The sequence below is a fragment of the Diabrotica undecimpunctata genome, chromosome 5 (genome assembly GCF_040954645.1).
Source record: "Diabrotica undecimpunctata isolate CICGRU chromosome 5, icDiaUnde3, whole genome shotgun sequence".
In the NCBI taxonomy this organism is placed as follows: domain Eukaryota; kingdom Metazoa; phylum Arthropoda; class Insecta; order Coleoptera; family Chrysomelidae; genus Diabrotica; species Diabrotica undecimpunctata.
The window spans coordinates 8,251,795-8,274,772 of record NC_092807.1 but is presented as its reverse complement, the minus strand read 5'-3'; the positions used below and the strand labels follow the sequence as shown (position 1 = coordinate 8,274,772).

Genomic DNA, 22,978 nt, shown 5'->3' with positions numbered 1-22,978 from the left:
CATCAATAAAAATACCCAAAAGTCCCCTTTCTTCTTCTTAGGGTGCCTGTCCGTTCTGAACGTTGGCGATCATTCTGGCTATGATGACTTTGTTGGTTGCTATACGAAATAGCTGTGTTGAGGTTTTTCTATACCATGCTCTCAGGTTAGCAAGCCAGGATATTCTTCTTAGCCCTTCTAGATATAGCCCTTCTATGGTTGAAAAACACTATTGTATCATCTGAGCTTGACTTCATTTATTGAGATACCTTCATCAATATCTTTTAGAGCCTCTTCAAAAATGTGCTCCGAGTACAGATTGAATACCAGTGGTGAAGTTATGCATCCCTGTCTCACTCCCTTTAATATGTTGACCTAATCTGTACATTCTATATATATTCGGATCACCGCTGATTTTAGGTCTCTTCCACCAATCCCTGTCCTCTTCAGCACTTCCATCATTTGTTCATGCCTGACTCTATCGAAAGCCTTCTTGTAGTCAATCAGTCATGCAAAAACATCACAGCTGACATCTCTACATTTCTAAAACAATACTTGCACGCTAAATAAAGAGCCTCGTACCAACGGCGTTCACAAATTCAAACTGATTGATGGCAATTTGTTTCTCGCATTCCCGGTAAATTCTTTTGTGGATGTCCTATAGTCTTCACAAACTTTTGCCCCTGGTTTTTTGGCCAATGATACGAACTCCGATTTGAGCCACTCTACTGGTATTTTTCCTGCCTTGTATATTTCAATAATATTTCAGTTATTATTTTTATTTGTTCTGCATCTAATAGCTTCAGAAGTTCTGCAGGAATTTTATCAAGTCCCGGTGCCTTTCCATCCTTTTGCCTGACGGCTGCCGTTATTTCTACTGGTAAGATTGCGGGACCTGAATTTTCTTCAATGGTGGGTTCTTGTATTGTTATAAGGTCGTGGAAAAGTTTCTCCAAGTATTCTTCCCATACTTTCTTTTTATCTTCTTTGGTTATGGCAAGATTGTTCATCATCTATTATTTTTCCGCTATTGCGTTTTCGGAGCTTTCCAGCTATTTCCTTCACCTTTCGATGGACATTGAAGTTATCATATCGACTCTGATGCTCCTCTATTTCTTGACATTGTTCAGTTTTTTGTTTCTCTTTGGCTTCTCTTATCTTTCTTCTGACGATTATATGTATTCTCTTATATTCTTGAAGATTTTCTTTGTTTTTTTTTCTCTGATCCATAAGTTCAAGTATTTCATCGGTCATCCACGATTTCCGTTTCTTTGTATCTTTCTTCAGGTGTGGTTCTTTTATTTCTCTCACTGTTTCTTGAATGATGGTCAGACTTTTCTCCATAGTTCCCTCATTTCTACAGTTTAGAGCCCTTGTATTGAGGTATTCACTCATCTTCAGTAGAACATTGGGATCTTTCAGTTTTCTAACATCATACTTCTTAATCGACTTACTTGTGACCTTCTTCATTCTGACTTTGAAATTACCTACAACTAGTACATGATCAGAATTTATGTCTGACCCCGGGTATGTTTCGACAGATGTACAGCTGTTCCTATACCTCTCATTTACTAGCATGTAATCAATATGATTTCTTAAAATCCTTCCCACAGAATTCTGCGGAGATTTCTAGGTGTACAATTTTCTTGGGTGTAGCTTAAACCAGATATTCATTATTTCTAATTGATTTGCTTCCGCAAAAATGTCCAATGTATCTCCTCGATCGTTCCAGTTTCCTAATTTCCAAATGGTCCAACTGCAGATGATGTTTTTCTGGCTCCAACTTTGGCGTTGAAGTCACCTGTGACAACTGATAGGTCTTGCTTTTTCAACCTTTTCACGACTTAATTAATGCTATGGTATAGTTCTTCTATGTACCTCTCTTCTACATACACTTGAATTATATTGATGCCGATCGGTCTTGCATTCAGTTGTATGAGCATCACTTTGCTGAGATTGGGATGAAGTTGTCAACAGATTTTGTCACTTCTTTTATCAATATAATGCCGACACCTAATTCATGTTTGCCGTTTTCTGTTCCAGTAAACGCGGTGTTCCCCGATATTTGCGGTTCCGGAACCTGGCCAACGCATTTCGCTTATTCCCAGAATATTTAATTTCATGTGTGCCATTTCTTGTATTGCATTATGGATTTTACCTTCCTGTGCCATGGTTTTCACGTTTGATCACATTCTGATGTCTTCTTTGCATTTTAATCTTTTTGTTATACTTGTAACTGCTCACCCCGGAGATCCAATTGAGGTGCTTACTCCGGAATTGAATTCCGCTGCAAGCATAACCATTTGATTCTACTAGGACTTATCCAATCCGGATCTTTAATGAGGTTTCTTGTCCCAATCTTTCTTCCTCATCTCTATGCCGTTGACCGCTTGAACGGTCAAAGTCCCTCTTAAACTTTAAATTATTCTCTTACAATATTATCTTTATTCAGACTTTAAATAACAGTTTTACAAACAAATGAAACTGTACAATATTTAAATAAATAAAAAAATAAAACAATTTGACTTTCAACTAAATATATCTACAGTAGTGGGATTTGGAGAATGTGGTCCCTCTATGGGACTACTGGATGGTACTACTGTCTCTGGTGGGTTTAAGCAACATCTGTTGTCGCCAATGAGGTTTCTGCTTCTAGGACAAAATGGTGGGTATTTATCATGAAGACAGTAGGATCCTGTAGCTCTAAAAATAAAACACGTATTAATACGAAGACATTATTAAAAGAACCAAACATTTTTTAGTTTTTGTATCATTGTTTAACAATCTGTGTTATCTCATTTTAAAAGAAAAAGAAAGAAATAACGTTTGATGAAGACTCAAATTTCTTTTTATAGTTTTTCACAAGCTTTTAATAGGAGGAATCTGCACATCCATAATACCTGATCATGTGGTGGTATTGTAAAAAAATTATTGAAGAATCTTTGATAGTTTAGGTCTGATGGTAGCGTTCAGATAATTTATTAGAAGCTGTTAATGTTTGATGCTGGTAATAGATTCAATTATATTAGTTTTTTTATTATTACATTGCATGTTTACAATCTACTCTATACGCAGAGTAATAAGTAAATAATCTGTAAGTAAATTTATGTGAGTTAGGTACCGTCCAGTGAGGTTCTTTAAGTATTATTGCGGTAGGTTTTCTGGCCATACTCTCTTCAATCTTCTTTCGGCAACTGATTAAGTGAATAAATTATTTATCAATTCGTTGTTGTGACCAGTGGTGCGATTTTTATATTTTATTCAGTGATTCTTTATGATGTCCTTAAGTAATGGGATGTCCAGATCATTGTGAAGTGTTTGGTAAGATACGTACCATGGATTAGATTGTTTGAAGTATCTTCGTATTTGAAGGTTTACTACAGCCCCATAGTTCTATTCCATATGCCCAAACCGGTGTAAGTATAGCTTTGTCCAGAAGCAGTTTATTTTCAAGAGATAACTGAGACCTTTTGTTAAATAGCCAGTTCATAATTTTTAGTTTAAGATCTAGATGTTTCCGTTTAGTTTTAATATGCGTTGTCCATGTAAGTTTTTCATCCAGATGCAATCCCAAGTATTTGACAACTGGTTTTGTAGAAATGGAAGTATTATTATTATAAACTTGTGGACATGTCGATTTTCTTGTTGTAAAAGTAATTTGTACTGATTTGCTAACATTTACACTGATTTTCCATCGCTTAAGCCAGTTTTGTAATTGCACTAAATGATTTTGTACTTTTTTGACGCTCCATTAGGGTCGATATCCACTGCCAAGATTCTTGTGTGATCGGCAAAAGTAGCTGAGAAGGTATCATTGCTGGTTGGAACGTTTGCTGTAAATCAGATACAGAAATGTGCCCAAAACGCTACCCTGAGATACGCCAAATTGTATGATGCGGTAATTTGAGTAGCTGTCTTCAATTTGGACTTGGAAGTAACGATCAGTAAGATATGATTTTAGTATAAAGTATAGTTGGTCTGTTAGATGTAATTTCAGTTTGTAGAGAAGACCTTTATGCCATAGTCTATCAAATGCCTGTTGTATATCTAAAAACACTCCAGCGCAAAACTTTTTGTCTTCGAGAGTTGTTTCAATTATATTTACTATTGTGTGGCATTGTTGGATGGTTCAGTGCTCACGTCTAAATCCGAATTGGTGTTGTGGTATAATTTCGTTTATGGGAACAACTTGCTCGATTTTATGACATGTAATAGTAGCCTTTCTAATACTCTCGACATTAGATTTACATGAACCTGAGCAAATTTCCATTGTATTGTAAAGTAAAGTATCGAAGACGTAGTATGCTGTTGAATATTATTGTTAATAACACCACTGCTTTTCTCGGTAGCTTCTGAAATAATTCTCCTGTTATCAAATCATAGCAAGAGCTTTCTTAGGATTTAGTATTTTTATTATTATATTACTAATTAATAAAAATCATCTTAATATTTCACTTACGAAAGTGGCGTTCCATGTCCCATTTCCACTGGAATTCCAACTCTGACGCCGGGTCTTGGACCTGAAGGACATCTTCTCGAACATGGTTCGGCCCTTTTCGCCATTTCTGGGAATAAACTCTCTGCCATATAACAAATCGCCCACACGTGACTACACAACTGAATATCAACTAGAAAAATAAAGAACACAATTTATATTGAGAGCTTACAAAATACATGTTTTCCACTGGACTTTTAACGAAACTATTACTAAAATAAAAACGTTGAATAAAACCAATAACTTTATCTGTTTAATTGCGATAAGAATCAAGTAGTCCATGCCCATAAATAAAACAGTGAAACGTAACACGGAAGAGACCAGTCAAATGGTAAACTTTAAAATTTTAAAATACTTACTATCAGCGTTTTCGCAATAAGGTTGTACTCTTCCACCGTTAATACAAAAGTCCACATGTCCACCTCTTCCTCCACCCCCGTAATGTCCAGCGTTGGTATGTAGAACATGAACTGCCAAAGCATTTCCACTGGATAATCTGGAGCCCGGAGGGATAAATGGCTTGGCTGGATCCAGTGCTACAATTCTATGAAGACGGAAATTGACGAAGCGAGCAATCAATCCACAGACGTGAGAACCTACAGGCAGGTAAAAGTTAATGTAAGTTTGAGAATTCCATTTTCCTTTTCTCTTATTTGGTTCTCTTATTTAATGAAAATTAGTTGATTATTAAATTATTTAAAGAGATAATATCGAACGACATTTTTTACATATACAAACCTAAAGAGTGTCCCACACAAGTCAATCGATCTGTTGGAAGCCCAGCGGTCCTCAAAGAAGTCAGCAATTCTCCAGTACACTTCGCCACAGTCTTCATGTTGTTTACACCGGCTCTGTAACAAGGAGGAGGTCCAAGTCTTCCCCAATCTACTACCCATACATTGTAATTGCCGTTTCTGATGTATGCTGTAACATAGACATAATTTTATTTGAGATTGCTTGGAAAAGGAACTCGTTGCTGTAAAGTATGTACCATCTGATCAGCAACAAGCTGACGTTTTTACAAAGTCATTGTCAAAAGCTAAATTCACCTGTTTTGGGGAACTTTTAAATGCTGTTGAGTTGTAATAGTATTGTAGTTAAGCTGATATAAGATTGGAGATCGATTATATCGCTGCACCAATCAGGTTTAGAACTCCATCAAAGCCGTAAAAACTTACCCGGGTGCGGACGTAGTATCAGACCACAATCCGGTGGTATGTAAGTTTGAAGTAAAGTTAAAAAAGCCAAATGTAAAGAACAGGCCCGAAACGCTAGATATTAGGAAGCTTTCCAACAATAATATTAAACAACAGATGCAGGAGAATTTAAATACCGAAATATCAAAAATCCTTAAAAATAACAATGAACCGCTGAAAAAGTGGAGTGGAATTAAAGAAGAGATTAGGACTTCAAACACTAACTTTTTACTACCTGATAAGAGAAAAAAGAAAGACTGGATGACTGCAGAAATCCTTGACATGATGGAAGAGAGACGGATATATAAAACTAAAGATACTGCCAAATACCGTGAAACCCATAGACGAATAAGAGCTGAGATAAGAAAAACTAAAGAGAAATGGTTCTCGGAGAGATGCGAAGAAATCGAACAGTGCGAAAAGGTATACAACTATCACAATATGAATAAGAAGATAAAGGAACTCACAACAAAGAAAACTACAATATTTTATCGAAAGGGCTGTGCAATGATAATGGAAATCTACAGCTAGACCCCGACAAAATAGTTAGAATCTGGGAAACTTATGTGGAACAACTGTTTAATGATGACTGTCCTAGTGGGTATACACTGAGCAATGATGATACTGGCCTTTCTATTCTAAAATCAGAAGTGGAGAATGCTATAAAGGGTCTTAAAAATAACAAAAGACCAGGCAACGATAATGTATAAGGGGAAGTATTGAAAATGCTGTGCGAAACAAACAGTCAATTTCTAGACTCACTCGTCAGACTCTTTAACAATATTTATAACAGCGGGGAGTTTCCTGAAGACTGGCTAGAGTCAACTTTTGTTGCCATACCGAAAAAACCAAAAGCAAAGTCTTGTGATCAACATCGGATGATAAGTCTAATTAACCACATTTCGAAGGCATACACCAAGGTTATTTACAACAGAATAAGCAAAAAATGCGAGGATAACATTGGAGATTCGCAGTTTGGGTTTCGGAATTCTCTTGGGACAAGAAAAGCACTTTTAGTCTACAGGTACTCATCCAGCGCTGCAGAGATATGAACAAAGACGTGTACATATGCTTTATAGACTACGCAAAAGCATTCGATAACGTAAAGCACGAAAAGATAATTGAAGTTCTCCATAAGATCGGAGTCGACTACAGAGACATTCGAACAATAGCGAGTCTCTATTGGGGTCAAACAGCTAAGGTGAAAGTAGGATCTACATTGACCAATAAAATTGAGATCAAGAAAGGGGTACGACAGGGCTGTATCTTGTCTCCTATTCTTTTTAATATATACTCAAAAGAAGTATTTAAGACAGCGCTGGAGAAAAGCACAGAAGGCATAAAGATAAATGGAGAAATAATTAATAACATAAGGTATGCTGATGACACTGTGATATTCTAGCAAGTAGCATGGAGGAACTGAGTTGCCTAATGAGTAAGATACAAAAATCAAGTGCACAATACGGACTCAGACTAAATATCACAAAAACCAAATGGATGTTAGTAAGCAAAACCCAACAACCACCACAGCAACTGATATTAGACAATGAAAGAATTGAACACGTGGATTCGTACATATACTTGGGAACAACAGTCAACTCAAATTGGGAAAAAGCGAAGGAAATACGTATAAGAGTAGAAAAGGCAAGAGCATCGTTCACTAGCATGAAGCAAATTTTCACCTCTAAAAGCCTCACCCTACTTCTCAAAATTCGACTTCTGAAATGTTATGTATTCCCGGTTTTGTTATATGGAATGGAGGCGTGGACAATGACCGCAACATTGATGAAAAAAGTAGAGGCCTTCGAAATGTGGGCTTACCGACGTATATTACGTATATTCTGGACTGAGCACGTTACCAACGAAGAGGTACTACGCCGGATAGGTAAAGAGAGAGAGGTAGGAATAAGTATAAAGAAAAGAAAGTTGGAATACTTGGGTCACGTTATGAGACATAATAAATATAGAGTACTACAGCTGATCGTTCAAGGGAAAATAGACAGCAGAAGGGGTCCAGGGAGGAGAAGACACTCGTGGCTCCAAAACTTGCGGCAATGGTTCGGATTGTCATCTGCTGAACTATTCAGATCTGCCGTAAACAAAGTCAGAATAGCCATGTTGATTGCCAACGTTCGGAACGGACAAGGCACATGAAGAAGAAGAAGATTGGATAATGATGTTGGTATTATAATTATATATGGGACCTTTTTAGTGTTAAGGATTGGCACTACCTTTGCATAACAAGGGAGACAACGAGTCAACAAGAAATTCATATTGTATCCAGGCATTGTTGTTATAATAAAAACGTTTTTATTTGTTAATGTATTCGTTGTAATATTTCATCAAGTAGATTATTTCCCACGTATCCCTAGAAGGCTACGTATTCCTAAATATATATAAGTTGTTACAAAATATTATGCCAGACAAACGCGCTCCAGGACGAAGAAATACTTACGGTTGAAGAACTTGTGCTTTTGGTATGGTATTGATACAAGTATGCTCTTTAGGATGGCACTGAATAATATTAAGATAACTATGTCAGTAACCAACGTTGTGAAAAGACATGGGACACGAAGTAAAAGAATAAGTTCTTCCAGTACTAAAATCATGTATTTAAATGACTTATTCTCTGGTTTATTCGTCCTTACCAATTTGTAGGACAATATTTGGATCTAATTACGCTGGAAACGTTGTCTTATATTGATTTGAAATCATCACAATTACAATACCAACTTAGGTCTACGTGTTCGATTTCTTTGACCTCAATTTAATCTATGAACGTAGGTGGATATTCCAATAATGCAATCATTGGATCAACTTTTTTTTCATTTATAGTTAAATCCTTTCACTTTTGCATCTCATTAATGAATGTTTATTTATGTAATTGACAATCTCGTTCGGTGTTTCTTAAAGTGGTGTCAGCGTCGTTGCCGGAACTCAGTAATGAGTTCGGTCTTAATTTTACTTCCTATTTTATCGAGTATACAAATACTATATAAAATCTTAGATGTCTACTCTAAATATCTAAAACAAACGAAATAAGACCAAACAGGTAATTGAAAATGCGTTCAAATAGCAACTGAAGTCAAGTTATATACAAAAGAAGGACTTGATGACCGCTGAGATTCTGCAACAAATGGATAAGAAGAAATCATAAAAATAAAGATCAGAAAAATACCGCCAAATTAACAGAAAAATTTAAAAAAATATAAAGAAGGCAAAAGCGAGATGATTAGGAGAAAAATGCAGGGAAATAGAAAAGCTTGAAGAGAAATATGACTAACACAACATGCATAAGGAAATTAGACAAATGGCAACTCAAAAAATATTGTGTGTCCACCTAAAATAATTGTCATGGACAAAACTTATAGACTCTAATCCAATAAAAGAAATAACCAATTTATTACCATCTCTAAGCACCACCATCGGCAATTCATTATCTCCACCAGCGTATCCGTGGATCAGCATGATGTCTTCCTTCAGAGGATCCCAAATGCTTTGTCTTAACCAGTCAGTTTGCGTGTAATCCACTACAGCTTTTTGTCCTTTGGTATATAAAATGTACGAAACATCCTTATCTGGACACTGAGAATTGGCCGGACGGTAGACGCAGTCCTGCAAGGTGAGATTGCTACTGACGAAGTTGTGTAAGAAGAGAGCATCCTTCACTGGGTTGTTCGGCAGCGAAAATTGACATAGAGCAATTGCTTAAAAATAAAATTTCGTTAAAATTGACAAGTACTTTGTTTGTTTTATAAATATAGGGTTTTTAATTAAACTATTTATAACTTTAAATTGACCAGATGTTATCAAAAAAGATTAAGTAAATACGCAAAAGGTAGAAATTATTCAGCACTGGTTTAAATAAGATGAAAACATGACGATTCATAAAAAATCTTGATACGTAAATTTTTTCGAAGAAGCATCGAAAAACTGAAAGCCGGAATATTCGTTGCTCTTTAAACAAGGCAATTTGTTACAAATCCATAGTTCACAGCATCAATGAACTAAGTCGAATTTTCAGAGCATCAATGAACTAAGTCGAATTTTAGTAATACAATGAAGAAGGTACATACTTAATAAAGAAAAAGAACTAACACTATTATTAGGCCATTAACCATAACCTAGAGTCCTAGACCATTAATAAACTTACCCTATTACCAAAATATTACAAAAACAGATTAAGTAAATCGACTAAACGACGAGTTGTCATATTTTCTTTATAAATTGAGACTAGCATCTGTACATATAGCAGCAAAAAATCCATTGGAAGGGAAACTAACCAAATAAATTATAAAAAAAATCATATTATTTGTGGACAACAAAGATAGAAAACCAAATAAAAGAAAAGAACTAAACTTACCAAAAGTGACTGACCATAGGAGATCAAGAAAGCAAACTTATAAAACAAAAAAAAGGAATAAAAAGCAGAAAAAACAGTTTTACTACTTCTTTGTACTTTTAATACATCAACTACCAATGTCCTAAACCGTCAAAACGGTTGATTAAACTTAATTACAGATATTAATAAAAACGTTAGACCTGGGGCGAGAATTCGTCTCACCCGGTATTAGGAAGGTTAATCATATTTACCGATTAATTAATTCATAAAAAACACAGAATTCCGAGCAGAATTCCTTAAAAAGTAAAATTACATATTTTTTCTTAGGTCTTCTTTCAACGATGGTTAAATCAGAAGCGATCAAAAAGACGGTTTTTTTGACACAAGTGCCACGATCCACTATGTACGAACTTATAAAAGATGGTCCAGTGTTGCGAAAAAAAAAAGAAGGGATTCTGGTGCCCATCGAGTATTACCGAATTTTCATTTATCAGCTATACGGGAAACAATATATCATAATGTATTCAGTCAATAACTTTAAATAAACTTTTGAGTGAATTAAAAAAAACGGGTGTGGCAGTCCAGTGGGACTGCCGGTAGAAGTTACACTTCTATGCACGCATTCGCGTGTTTCAACGCGAATGTTTCATAAAATTCATTGTTTATTTTGTTATTAATATAATAATACAATACAAATTAACATTCAATATTTATAAGTATTTAAAAATGACAATAAGATACATAACTTTTCTACTGACGCAGATATGTTTTACCATTATACATTTATCATGTAATAATATTAATAAAAAAGTCCTCCCCGACTGGGAATCGAACCCCGGTCTCCCGCGTGACAGGCGGGGATACCGACTACTATACTACCGAGGACATGACACAAACGTATTTCAAAATTGACAGTTCTGAATCATACAGTGATTTATTGAGATTATTATTTTGAAATACAAAAGACTAATATAATTATGAACATTTAATAAATAATACAAAACATATCACATAAATAAAAATATTAATAAATATTTTATTATATATATAATATTATATGTATATATATCTTTATACAATATATATAATATTAAATTATATATACAAAAGGAACATTTTTATATTCGAGAGAGGAAGAGAGAGAAAATATATCTTCTGTCTCTCTCTTACTCATTATCTTACATATGTAATGATTTCACAGATTCACTCCCATACAAATTTCCAACGTGGAGCGCGCGTATAGAAGTATAACTTCAAAAACAAAGAAATAATCCCCGATTGTCATAAAACTACTTTTTGGAGGTTTTTAAAATCTCTATTGACATTAGAGGATAATGATAATAGTATCTACAACATCATATATCAGTATGTAAAATCTACTAATATTACTTTATAAGCAGAAAAAAATCAAATCAATAAATGAATAATATTAAAAAATAGAAAAAAATAATAAAAAGAAATTAACAATAACAATAAAAGAAAAGTTACAATGTTATATAGACTTATATAAAAAAAAAACAATAAAAATGAAAATAAGTAACCAAAATATTTAGGCATTTGCTAACACACTAAAATTATTGTATCCCAATTTAACATGTATATACTATTAATATGTTTATAATGTAAACAATGGAAATGGATGATAGAACTATGAGAAAACATGACTGGCCTTTTGGCTTTGCCAGTGTCATTAACCTAGGAAAATGGTTTTATGTTTAAAACAGTGAATTAACGGTGGGCAATTATGGAATCCAGCCGTTTAATAAAGTGGAGGTTCGATTATTTGGAGAGTCTAAGGTCTTTCAGGAGTGAAGGAAAGAACTTGTATTATTTGGATGAAACTTGGTTCAACACCCAAGATATAGTTAAAAAATGTTGGACCGATGGTAGTAAAAATTGCGATGTTCCTCCCTCTAGACGGAAGATAATTTGTATTTTACATTGTGGGGGAGAATCAGGATGGGTAGAAGATGCTTTATTACTCTCTGCTAAGAGTGTAAGCGATTGTCGCTTTGATTATCATCAAGATATGGACAATACTTTGTTTGAAAAGTGGTTTGGGCAGCAATTACTACCTAAAGTAAAAAGAAATAGCGTTATTATTTTGGATAATGCTCCGTATCATTGTAGACTAAAGAGTAAAATTCCAAACACTAATTCAAACAAAGCTGAAATTCAAGAATTTTTATCAAAACATGAAATATATTTTATGGATTTTTACACAAAAAAACAACTTGTAGAACTATTAAAATTAGTTAAATATGAAAAAAATTATGTTATCGGCAGGCTAGCTGAGAATTATGGCAATAAACTATTAAGATTACCTAATTATTATTGTGTACTGAATCCAATAGAATTGTTGTGGTCTCAAGACCGAATATAATAATATTACAGCAGATAATTGGAACAAGTGTACAGAGCATGTCAAAAAACTAGAAGAAAAATACTTACAGTTTCAAAACATTATAAATAGAGGAGTTATAGATTTAAACGATAGCAATGATGGTGATACCAATTTGTATTTTTTCACTATGTTACATATATATTTTAATATAAAAGTATTACTTTCATGTATTCTTCTTTTACTTCGTGGGATTGCCGTAATTTTGATAAAATGTATCAGTACCTATATAAGTCCGACCCTGTATACAACTATACCTATGGTATAATTTCACTATTTGAGAGAGTGAGTCATCGTTTAAAGGCCCAGAAATGCGGAAAGCTGTTTGGAAATCCAGTGACGTACACTTACTTTTATTTTAACGTTAATTATATTTTATTTTTCAAATATTAATGTTCGAAATATGCCACAATATATTTATTTACAAGTTTTTACTGACGTTTCGATCTCTATATCCAAAGACCGCTTTCAAAGATATAAATGATAGTTATATTTATTTTATTTGTTTATTATTATATATTTTTATAATCTTATATTGTTTATTTTTTTTTCTATCTTTAAAAACGGAATAGAGATCGAAACGTCAATGTATTAAACATGTAAATAGATATATTGTGGCTTATGTCCAACCTTCTCCCTAAAAATACAGAATGCCACAAACAAGCAGCTATAGAAAAATAAATATATCTGTCATTTGTATGTTTAAAAACGGTCTCTTTATAGAGATCGAAACGTCCGTAAATTAAACATTTGAATAAATATATTGTGGCTTATTCCCAACATAATTTCTAAAAATACAGAACGACAAGCGAAAAGCCATAGAAAATAGATAGTACTATCATTTGTATAATTGAAAACGGTCTCTGGATATAGAGATCGAAACGTCAATAAATAAACATATGAATAAATATTTTGTGGCTCATTCCCTACATTCCCCTAAAAATACAGAATGCCACAAACAAAAAGCTATAAAAAAGAAGTAATTTTGCAGAAAGTTTACTGATACCAACCGGCTGTCGCGGAAGTTACGCTAAAACGTCTTTTGACGTTACCCGTCCTTAAAGAGTTACACAATGACATTTTTTTAAAACAAATTTTAAGACAGTTTCCACGCCACCCCAGAGGTATGTCTTGTATCGCGATACTTTTTTTAAATGGGTGTTCGCCAAGAGCCATATTGTCTTATTAAATAAAATGAACAAAACACTTAAACAGTATAAAACAAAACAAAATAAAATCCTATAAAACAAAATAAAATTCTATAAAAACAAAACAACAAACAAAACAAAAATAATGTTTGATGTGTTTAAACACAAACACTATACACACTTACTATGTTCTTCTCGTTTTTTTTTTGTTTTTGGTTTTTTTATGCTGATGTTCTTATTAAACTATTAGAAAATATTATTCGCTGTCTAAACCTGAAGATGCAGTGCTGCTATCGCTGTCATTATCTTCACCACCTGGTATAATTATAATTGGCTCTAGTAAAACTTTTATATAAGTGTCAAGTTCCCACATACGATGTTCTTCTTTAATTATGTGGCCTATACATTTAGCCCATTTCTCTGGAGTTACATGGAGGATTGCTTGAATCAAAAGTTTCTTAATTTCGTTTAATTTGAACGTTTTGTTATTGCGTGCTACTTCTCCTTTCACTTGCTCCCAGATAAGTTCAATGGGATTAAGTTCGCAATGATAAGGTGGTAGACGCAGAACTTTGACACCATAATCTTTTGCAGTTTCATCTACAGCATATTTAAGATATTCAATTTTCCTTAACCGTGCAATGTCAAGGAGCTAAATTTTGAGCATTGATTCTTCGTATGCAATCCCTTTTTCTGTAAGCCATTGTTGAATCCTCCCTTTCAATTTCTTTAATAATCACCTATTTTTTTCGACTCAAATTGAAGAAAACCATCATCAAGAAACCCTGTATCACTTCCTATATGGGTGACGATTAAACGCCGTCCCTTTCCTGATGGAGCTTTTAATCCTGTATATCAGCCTTCTATAAATGGTTCGCGTTTACTTTTGACATTTAAATCTTGCCAAACTTTTCCAACTGTATGACCTTTTCCAACCTTGGTTAATCCAGGTTTCATCCAAATAACATATTTTGCGTCCAGTGCTGCGAATTTTGCGTATTTCTTCTAAATATTTTCTTCTCCGCACAATAATTTTATTTTTTTCTAATAGCATACTTTTTCTGTTGAGTTTTACATATCGAAAGTTCATTTCACGCATGGTCCTGGTTAAGACTCTACGAGATATCTTGGGTAAGGAGTCATCGTTTTCAAGCTCTTGAGAAATATTTTTCAGTGTTGGAATTTCACTCCGAAAATAAAATGAATGAATTTTTCGGCGTATAATATTCCTTGTCTCGTCATCCAAAACAATGCTTTTCCTACCTCTAGTTTTACCTTTTTCTTGCTTTTTATTTTCCGATGTATTTTTAAGTACACGATAAATACAGCTAACGGATACTTTTATTAAACTGCTACAAATGTCGACCGCTTGGCTAACATTTAATTCCATTTTTCTGCCGACAATTCCTTCATAAACGTTTCGTATTATTACTTTCTCTTCGGACGTTAACATTTTCCGTCTCTTTTGCGGCATTTCATTTTTGGAATCAACATCAGAATTTTGCAGTCTTCTCTTGGAACAACTCGGTTTTTCGTCCAACTCCAATAAAACTTAAACCAAATAATCACAGAATATAACTAAAAATTTACTATAAAACGACAAACTATAACACTCGTATTATCAATAACACGTTTTAACAATAACACAAACTTATCGCATAAAATACCCTACCCTCAGAAACGCCAATGTAAATAACCTATTGTTGATGGGCACTAACTCGACAAAAACTAGTCTTACGGCTTTCTGTGGATCTGAATTGAAACGCAATTCCGTCGCTAATTCCAAAGTTGCCAAACGATTGAAAAATATTGTTTTAAAATATCGATTTTTATTTTATAAATTTAAATATGTAACGAAACGGAACATATAAATAAAATTTATTTCATTACAATTTTGTGCTTAACTTTTACTATTGAAAAAATCAGGTTTTTTTGTATTTTTATGACGGTAATACAGGTCAGGTGGAAGAATACAGGTTTTGTATGACCATAATTACTACTTGTGAACAAGAATTGGCTACATTGTACGACAACTTCTGGTCAAGTCTACTATAGAGAAGCACAAATAAATATACTACTTTATATATTCTGTAATTTCTTATGAGGAAACGCAAATTGCAATCGAGAAAACAGGCAGTTTTCGAGGGCCGCTGTGTACATTTAAATTTGAGGATATTCCGCGTTTAAACTATGATATCACTCTTCTAAATTGAGGGTTTCTACTTTAGAAGATTAAATCCGAAATATCCTGCAACGAACAGTACACTGTACTTTTTTTATAAAAATAATAAATTTATATAAAATAATAAAATTGCATACTTATATCCAAATTATAAATGCATATTTGCATATTATTTATACATATTTGTGCATATTCCGCCTGTTTTAAAATGCACGTTGCATTTAGACATTTTGTAGTGTATATTTTCCAGTCTCTAGTTTATTAGTCTCATTTTAAAGATATGATAAGACGATAAAAATTTGCTTATTTTTCTGGAAGAACTGTATTTTATAAATACCAATCATTAAAATAAACAAACCAACGCTGAAACGTATAAGAATTTCCGCGAATAAAAAGCACACCAATCAAAAATATAAATTTTTTTAAAGCTATTTAATCGTAAAATTTTTAATTTGTTCTACTTGACTACAATACATAAAAATATACTACCTTAATAAATAAGATTACTTACAAATAAAAGAGAAAAACAATAATCCACCTGCGACTTTCAAACACATATTTATTTCAACACTGTTTCGGAATTACTGTTTACATTCAAGAAATTCTTGCGAATAATAACTTCTTATTTTAATACCCCGTGTGCCATGCATCGTATATTATGGTTACGGTAAAAAATCGTGTCGGAAGAAAGTTTTGAGTTGTGGTTGTGGCGAAGAAATGACAAACATCGAGGCTATATCTTCGATTGGCCAATTTTTTATCCGAAATTGGGTTTTTGGAATATAACATATATTCGAAATAATTATCGGTGAATTTATGTTTGAAAATAGAAATTTTTGAAATATTCAATAATACTGGTTTGTGTAATATTTACTACAAAGTTTGTTAAATACAACATTAACAATAAGTGTGTAATAAACATGATTATAACATGAGAGACCTATAGTCCAGTAGGATGTCGTATACTTTCTCTACGTAGTTTATTATTCCTAATGGTTCAATTAATTTTAATACAGTGAACACTGTTTCATCTGTGTAATTTGTATATTGTAATGTAAAAATATCTGACATCTTTATAAGCCAACTAGATCAGAGAAATTAGCAAAAAAATGCCTTTTTCATGACATTTTTGATACGTTGCTTAAAGTTGCTTACTATTTTATAAACTTCATTATTAATAGTAATAAGAGAAATTTATTACCTATATAATTAAAAGATATACATAAGGGAACTTGGAAATCTCCGTAAAATGAAACGATTTATCAAATAGATCATATTTTATTATCATCGATGTAAGACACTGCTCTAACTTATTAGATGTTAGGTCTCTTACAGGAGCAAACATAGAGAGTGATCACTATTTAGTTAAAGCACGATTTAGAGAGAGAATTTCCAATTAAAAAAAAGAGATCGGGAAAAGGAGAGAAAAAATCGACATTAATAAATTAAAAGACCCGACATTGCAAATGTATACAGACAGCAAATAGAAGATCAAATAAAGGCAGAAAACTTAGAAGCAGAAGATAATAACCAACTATAGAGATATTGTGTTACAGAAATCGGTTGAAATATTGGGCAAAACCAAGTCAGAAAAAAGAAATCATTGGTTTGATCATGAGTGCCAAATGGCCACAAATAGAAAGAACGCAGCGTGTCAAAAAACCATTGACGCAAGTTATACACGGAAAAAAAAAGAAGAGTGTAGGCGTCTTAGAAGAGAGAAAAAACGTATTGTTACGATAAATATATGATTCATATTTAACTGTAAACATCATTTTCTATAGTTTATTTTTATGAACGAGAGAGTAATTAGCATAATTTTAACTGGTAGCTCCAACCACTCCATGGGCGTGCTCAAGATTAATTGAAAAATTACTTTGAATAATTGTAAAAAATAAATGAATTATTTCAGTGTTATAAAGTGTTATGTGTATGTAAACAAAAGTGACCTCTTTTATCACACACTATATTAGAACTGACTGGCCTACATTAAAAAGGGTTTTAAAAAATTCACATTTTTTTTAATTTTTAAAAATTACAAAAGAGAAAAAGAGTTTTTAAAACCGTCTAAGGTATGTTAAATAGATGAATAAAAATATTAATATAAAACTTACAGCTACTTTTTTTTTTTTCCTCTTCTTTAATAGTGTGATTTACTGCCTTTTCCCAGTTTTCAGGTTTTACATTATTTACGGCCTCCAAAAACAACTGTTTAACATCATGAATTTTAAAAGTGGTATTTTTTCTTGAAACTTCACTCTTTATCTGTGCCCATACCAGTTCAATCGGGTTTAATTCACAATGATATGGTGGGGATCTAAGTACTGTCATTCCACGATTTTTGGCAATTTCATCAATTTCTTATTTTTTAAATTTTTCTTTATGAAGGGCACACAACGAATAAAGTTCCTTTCTTATAGATCCGGGATGGTACGTAATATTTTTTGAACTCAGTCAATTCTGCAAGTCTTTTTTTAACCACTTGGTTGTGGGCAGTCCTTCTATAAGTCTGGAGTGATAACTTGCATTATCCATTACTATTACACAGTTCTTAGGAAGAAGATCTATCATTTGTTCGAACCATTCTTGAAAGACATCAGCGTTCATGTCTTCATGGTAGTCACCGGTACGAGTTGATTCAAAAGTTAATAAACCACCTTCAACAAAACCGTCTGAACTGCCAATGTGTACTATTATCAGCCTGCGTCCCTTTCCTGATGGTGGGTTTAAACCAGTAGATAAGTTATTTACAAAAGCGTGCCTTTGACTTGTAACAGTTTCATCCTGCCAAAATTTATTTGGTGTATGACCCTCGTTGATCCATGTTTCATCAAGATAAAATATTTTTCTTTTTTGGTTTCTCATTTCCTTTATGGTTCTTAGAAAATGTCTTCTCCATATGACAATATCGCTTCTTTCTAATAAAATATACTTTCTGGGATTCTTTTTCCAGCGGAAGCCTATTTCTTTTAAAAGTTTCCATAACGTACTTCGACTCATTTCTGGGTAATCCTTATCATCTCGAACTGAGACAAGAACTTTATCCAATGTTGGAAATTCTTGTCTAAAGAAGAATTCATGCACTTTCCGTCAAAGTCCTTCTTTAAAATGATATTCTATTTGAAATTTTGGTTTCCCTGGAGGCTTACGTGGCATTTGAAAACTACCACATTTCTCTTCTTTAATAACTCTGTAAATCGTAGATTTCCTAACACCAAGTGTACTGCTAACTAACTCAACGGTCTCATCAACACTTTCACATAAACGTTTGTCTGTAAATGATTTAAAACAATTAAATATTAATGTTTTTTCATTAACTGTTAGAGGACCAATTTTTCGGCGTTTACACGGCACTTCCAAATTTTCCATAACACTAGTATACACAATAAACTGCACCTTGCAACTGAAGTACCTACTTTTAGTGAATTGTTAAGAATTTTGAATACGCCACTTGGACCTTCCTATATACAAAATGGAAAAACCCACTATCACATTTTCTGTGGAATAAGTTTAGAAGGTTATTATCTAGTCAATTACTGTCGTAGATTCCTGGAATTAAAGAATTAAATGTTTGATTGTTGAAACCCTTACTTCGTGGAATGCACTCATTTCAGATAAAATAAAACGTTTTATTTTATCTAAAGAATTAAACTTTATTTTGCAAATAGATAAAATAAAACGTTTTATTTTATCTAAAGAATTAAACTTTATTTTGCAAATAGGTAGGTACTTATTAAACTTTTATTGGTTATATATAACCAATAAAATAAACATCTTACATTTCTTGCAAATTCATTAGTACCTGTTAACCTCCATCACTCCGACACTGGCAACCTTATTTAGGGATTAGTAACCCTCACAACTATTGTATTCTATTCTGCTCCAACCTTTTTACCTGGTGGTCATACTCAATTTAAAATTGTTTTCCTATATACTTCTGTAAACTTGTTGACAAATATCTGTTTTTCATTGAGTCACCCGTATCAACAGTTTAGGGATTTGCATACATAATTTATTGTTTTATTACTCTCTCATACATAAAAATACACTATAACAAGTATTTTAGCAGGTAATACCCAAATGGGTCCCCTCTTATACCTGCGATTGGAATTCTCCAGAAAAGGGTCAAATAAATTCGTTGGCGACAGAAGATCAAAGAAGCTTCGAGACCATTCAAGGGTCAACATCTGTGGGCTTCGAGAGATTCCAGGCTAACGGCTGTTTGATATAAATAGAGGAATTCTCATGGTGTTAGAAAGTCTGAAAAATAATATCGCGTCGAGTTTCTAATTGTAACGCGGAAATAAATAATGTAAATAAATAATATAAATTAAAGTAGTGTAAGCATATTGTATATATAAATTAAATAAAGACTTTAAATAAACTAAGTTTTAGAATATTTTTATAATAAAGTTAATAAATTAGACTAATAAACTCAGTACAGTATCCATCGACGTAAAAAGAGAGAATACGAACAGAACACTCTCAATGAGATACAAAGTTTATTCGATAAAAATGAAAACGAAGAAATACTACAAATCTTTAAATAATAACCGTGGAGAATTTAAACCACGATTAAAAATTTGTAAAGACACTAACGGTGAAATTTTACGTGATAAAAACTCAGTTCTTAACAGATGGGAGCAATATTTCAGCAAACATCTAAATATAAACGATATTGAAGGAGATTACAACATAGACAATCAACAAAATCTAAAACGTCAACTACATAGTGAAGACCCAACAAGAGAAGACGTGTCAAATGCCATTCTAAAACTCAAAGGCAATAAAGCCCCAGGAATCGATGAAATCTTTTCGGAAATGTATAAAAAAAAAAGGTGGTGATTAACTTTTTGCAGCAATCCATAAACTTCTTCTTTTGGTGCTTATTCGTTTCGAATATTGGCGATCATTCTGGCTATAATTATTTTATTGACTGATGCTTTAAATAGATTAGTTGTTGTGGAGAACCATTTCCTCAGGTTTTTTTAACCATGATATTCTTCTTCTCCTAATTCCTCGCTTTCTGAATACTTTGCTTTGAAGGATTATTTTCAGTAATCTATATTTCGTGCCGTTTCTCATTATGTGTCCGAGATATTCTAACTTTCTCTTTTTAATCGAATACATCACTTCTCTTTCTTTCCCCATTCTTCGTAGTACAGTCTCGTTAGTTATCTTGTCCGTCCATGATATCCTTAGGATTCTTCTGTGTAGCCACATCTGGAAATCTTCAAGTTTTTTTTTTCATCGCTTTTGTGAGTATCCAGGATTCAACCCCGTAGTATAGTATCGAAAAGATATAACACCGTAGGAGCCTTACTTTTATCTCTAGATTAAGGTTGCGGCTTTTAAAGAGTTTGGCCATGTTGTTGAATGCACTCCCAGCCTTCTCTATTCTACATTTTACTTGTTGTGAGTGATCCCATTGTTCGTTTACTATTGTTTCAAGATAGGTAAACTGTTTTACTCGGTCCACTGGTATATTCTTGATAAGCAGTTGGATGTCTCTAATTTTATTTTTGCTAATGGCTGTAAATGAATTTTGATATTTTTACTTGAAGTCCAAATCTCTCACTTATTTCATTTACTTTGTTTATTATTTGCTGTAAACTGTTTAAACTGTCTGCAAAAATAACGGTGTCATCTGCATAGAGGATATTGTTTAGGCGTTCTCCATTTAAAAGGATTCCATGTTCGCAATTTTCCAAGGCTTCACTAAATATTTCCTCTAAATATAGGTTGAATAATATAGGTGAAAGTATACATCCTTGTCTAACGCCTCGCAGAATCTGGATCGCTTCCGTCTGTTCATCTCCAAGATTTGTTCTTATTGTGGCTGATTGGTTCCAGTATAAATTTTGTGTTATACGCCTGTCTTTATCATCTATTTGGGCTTTTGTTAGAACATCCATCATTTTTCTGTGTTGACAGTGTCAAATGCGTTTTGGTAGCCCACAAAATAGGTGTAGGTATCGCAAGTCATATCTCTGCATCTTTGGAATAATATCTGTAGACTTAACAGTGCATCTCTCGTACCTACGCCTTTCATGAATCCAAACTGTGTTTTGTATTCTCTCTTCGCATAGCTTGTATATTCTGCGATGTATAATTTTAAGAAAAAGTTTTAGTATATGGCTCATTAGACTTATTGGCCTAGATTCTCCGCATTTTTTTGGCTCCCTGTTTCTTTGGTAACGTAATAAATTCTAAAACTAGCCAATCTTTTGGAATATTGCCTGTGTCATAGATATTATTGAAGATTTTACATCATCATCTTGGTGCTACAGCCCTTAGAGAGCCTTGACCTTCTCAAGCTTTCTACGCTATTCTGTTCTGTCCCTTGCTTGCATTTTCCAGTTGCCGACTCCGATCTTCTCGGCATCTTGTGTTAGCCCGTTCATCCACCTCAGCTTTGGCCTACCCCGTCTTCTCATTCCCACGGGTTGCTCTGTTAGAATATATTTTATCATGTTCGATTCAGGGGCCCGGGCTACATGCCCTGCCCACTGCAGGCGGTTTCGCTTAATTATAGTGGTAATATCTTTATCACCGAATGTATGCTTGTAGATATTCTGAAGTTCAAAGTTACATCTACGCCTCCATATTCCATTCTCATAGACCGCTCCGAATATCTTGCGTAGCACCTTTCTTTCAAAAATCGATAGAGCGGATTCATCTGTTTTAGTAAGCGTCCATGCCTCTGATCCATATGTGAGAACGGGGACTATCAGTGTTCTATACAGTCTTATACGAGTTTTGAAGAATTCGTCATCAAGAAGTTTAAGAAATTCAGACTGTACTCCGTCTGGTCCTAGAGCTCTCCCTTCTTTTAGTAATATTATGGCTGCTCGCCCTCTCACCAAAAAATAAATTTCGTATGTAATTTTTCCATAAACTAATAGTACTTATATGGCAGAATGACTTGCTACCAAAAGAGTGGCTAAAGGGAATAATATGTCCGTTACATAAAAGGGGCGATTAACTGGAGTGTAAGAACTATAGAGGCATTACTCTGTTAGCATGTGCGTATAAAATCTTCGGCAATGTATTGTTTGAAAGACTTAAACATTTTACAAAGGATATTGTTGGTCAATATCAATGCGAATTTTTTGCTGGAAAGTCAAATACCTACACATCAAATTCAAACACATAGGCAGATTCTAGAAAAGTCACTAGAATATAACATAGATCCACACCATCTCTTTGTCGACTTCTAAGCAGCCTATAACAGT

At 33.5% G+C, this 22,978-nt stretch overlaps 1 protein-coding gene across 1 annotated transcript; it reads right to left on the bottom strand.

The window, feature by feature from the left end:
* Positions 1 to 2,407: 2,407 nt before the first annotated feature.
* On the bottom strand, positions 2,408 to 16,389 carry LOC140440510 (phospholipase A1 member A-like). The gene is made up of 6 exons (XM_072530895.1): positions 16,255 to 16,389; positions 9,078 to 9,377; positions 5,213 to 5,398; positions 4,834 to 5,070; positions 4,439 to 4,607; positions 2,408 to 2,682 (listed from the first exon to the last, which is right to left on the bottom strand). Exons 1-6 carry the CDS (start codon positions 16,298 to 16,300, stop codon positions 2,508 to 2,510), a joined length of 1,113 nt encoding a protein of 370 aa, XP_072386996.1. The 5' UTR covers positions 16,301 to 16,389; the 3' UTR covers positions 2,408 to 2,507.
* Positions 16,390 to 22,978: the final 6,589 nt, after the last annotated feature.